We start from the raw sequence: 3,056 nt of genomic DNA on the forward strand, positions 1-3,056 counted from the left end.
TTTTTTTGAGAAAAGAATACATCGCAAGAAAGAATATATGTAACAAAAATTAAAATTTTTAAGGAAGAAATCAAACTATTATATAGACTGTTAATTTAACAAAAAATTTTAAAAATTTATATTTTGTTATAAAAATATAAAATATTATATAAAATTCTATTTCTTTATTCGCAGGTTCAGAGATTACAATATCAACTCGCGACAGACGATATAGCTTTAACTGGATTACGTTTCTTTTCTATCACAAGAAATTTTATGCTTGCGGTGAATTAATTATTTATATTTAAATATAATGTATTTTTGATATAAAATATTTAAATTAAAAAAATATAATTATTTGCAGGTCGCTGGAGCAATCATAACATATGAAGTAGTACTTTTACAATTTAATGGTAAATAAGAAAAAAATACTTAAAATTCATTATACCTACTATTACTCTATTTGTAATTGTATTTTTGATAATATTATTGCTGTAATTTATGTAATTAATATTTTTTCCTCTTTTAAAAAACATGAAAAAATATATTTCAATGGATTAAAAAAATTCGATTAATAAATTTTTAATGATTTTTAAATTTTCATCGCATTTTAATTTTTATTAATTTTCGTATATTTTAATTTTTTAAAATTTGTTATCTAATTATAATTGTATTGTTGTGTATCGATATGTTGTACAAGATTATCATCCTTGTAAAATCGAGAATGAAAATATCTATATTTTTTATAGATAAACATAAGACATATTGTAATTTTGAAAAAAAAAATGGAAGTGTATTAATATGCTGTATCTTGTTTATAGTCAAATATGTATGTATAAACAAATGTATAAACAAGAAGAGTAAATAGTAAGAAAAGGATAGAGATAGCGTAAAAATATTGAAATCAACTACATATTCATTTTCAGTGTCGCATGAAAATCATAAAGAAAAGACAAAAAAAATAGTAAGAAAAGGATAGATATAATAAGAATTGACCACTAGCGATATCTCTTGAGTGTCATATTTCTTAAAAGTTAAAATAAAATAAAAATAAGAATTGAGAATGAACACCATCTCATGACTATTTTTAAAAATACGATTTTGGCACTTCGAAAGTTAAGCAGCAATCGAAAATTTTCGAGTTTAGCGCCATCTCGCTAAAATATCCAAATCTACAATTTATTATTAACATAGTAAGATATGTAAAAAGATATTCGAATTCATGTGACATCACAAAAAAAAGAAAATCAATATTGTAAGAGAAGGTTATATTATAAAAATTATTAATTATCCATTTTTTATTAAAAATTTCCACATTCTATCTTTTTCGCATAATATTGCTTTCTTTTATGACATCATAGCCGAATTAGAATACTTCTTTGCACATTCTGCTATGCTAATAATAAATCGAAGTTTCGGATATCCAAACGCGAGATGGCGCTGATAAAAAATTTCGATCTAGCTTATCGATAAAATATATTTCATTATCAATTAGAATAGAATTAAAAGAAATTCAAATAAATAAAGATAAGGAAATCAAACAATAATTTAGTTAATCTATTTGTTCGGCATTTACACACTCAAGAAACAGCTCTAATGTCTGATTAACTTTATTATCTTTTTTGTCTATTTTATTGATTAAGATTTTAATAAATGTTTTGATTATTTTGATAAAAGTTTTATATATTTGATATATATATATATATATTTTTATATTTCATGGGATAGATATTTTATTGTACATTTATAAATTTTTATATATAAATTTTTTAAATATCATAATGAATTTAAATAAAAATCTGATATATTTATTGTCATTATTTAAATCAAATAAAAATAATTACTATTATTTTATCTGATATTATAAAATTTTATTTTACAATTCCAATGAAATCTTCACATTTCGATTCTTTGAAATGATTGAATCATTAACAAGAAATTTAATCTAAGAAATGATTACGTAAAATATAATTATTTTAATCATTATTAATTTTTTGTTATCTTTATGGATTATTCGTCAAGATTGAAACCCAAGTTCGTTTAATATTACAATTAAAATTAAAATCCAGATTCATACAAATCATATATTTTTTTCATTGAAATGTTGTTCATTGAAATATGTGAATTTTATATGATGATAAAAAAAATTTACCAAATATATTTATTTTTAATTATTAAAGAACTTTTTATCATTTTAATTAATCTTTTAAAAAAAAAACAAAACTATAATCATTTTCAAAATTGTGACATTTCATTCAATTAAAATAAATAGAAATTTTATTAATTATAAAATATTATATAATTGTATAATTGTTAATAGAATTAATATTAGAAAAATATTAGAAATTAAATTATATTAAAAATTATTAAAGAAAATGAAATAGAATATTTAAGATAATAAAAATATGTCTGTGATCCATTAGTGAAAAATTACATAAAAGATTACATGAAATAAAAATTATAAGAAGAAAATAAATACAAAAAAAATAATATAGTGAATTCCCGTTAATTTAAAGAAAAATATTTGTTAAAAGAGACAAGTTAATTGAACTCTTCTTACGATTTACAGATAAGTAAAATGAATATTTCCTCTTGAAATTCCCAATCTGTAATCAATGTAACGTGACGCGCATTATCTTCATCTAACAACGTGTGCGAAATCAATCATGATTATATATGTATGCTTGTTCAAAATTATTTTCATCCAAGTATTTCCTCTCATTTAACGATGGAATAGTGAAGAGACTTGATCTTTCCAAGAGTTTCCATTATTTAATAAATATCAATATTTTCTTTTTTCCTCTTCTCTTCTCTAATTAAATATATTGAAATTTTATTTTTTATAAATAAAAAAATGAACGAATTAGCGAGATACTCGTTGAAAGAAGTTGCGACACAAGATGGAAAAGAAGAAACGAGAATATGGATCGTTATTTACGATATGGTTTACGACGTGACAGATTTCAAAGATAAGGTAGGATAAAAAAGTTAAATTAAAATTAATATCATTAAATTAAAGAGTAATAAAATAAGTTGTGTGTGTGTGTGCGTGCGTGCGTGCGTGCGTGCGTGCGTGC

At 21.4% G+C, this 3,056-nt stretch overlaps 2 protein-coding genes across 2 annotated transcripts in view; both read left to right on the forward strand.

The window, feature by feature from the left end:
- The window catches only part of LOC102676931 (gustatory receptor for sugar taste 64f-like), a 3,774-nt gene extending 3,149 nt beyond the window's left edge, over positions 1 to 625 (forward strand). The window contains exons 8-9 of the mRNA XM_006621991.2: positions 175 to 264; positions 344 to 625. Coding sequence (XP_006622054.1) covers positions 175 to 264; positions 344 to 400 — 147 coding nt within the window. The 3' untranslated portion in view covers positions 401 to 625. The remainder of the gene's footprint in view (positions 1 to 174; positions 265 to 343) is intronic.
- Positions 626 to 2,642: 2,017 nt separating this feature from the next.
- The window catches only part of LOC102671041 (cytochrome b5-like), a 1,660-nt gene continuing 1,246 nt past the window's right edge, over positions 2,643 to 3,056 (forward strand). Inside the window, 1 exon segment of the mRNA XM_031513520.1 lies at positions 2,643 to 2,966. Coding sequence (XP_031369380.1) covers positions 2,834 to 2,966 — 133 coding nt within the window. The 5' untranslated portion in view covers positions 2,643 to 2,833.

The sequence above is a fragment of the Apis dorsata genome, unplaced genomic scaffold (assembly GCF_000469605.1).
Source record: "Apis dorsata unplaced genomic scaffold, Apis dorsata 1.3 scaffold_655, whole genome shotgun sequence".
NCBI lineage: Eukaryota > Metazoa > Arthropoda > Insecta > Hymenoptera > Apidae > Apis > Apis dorsata.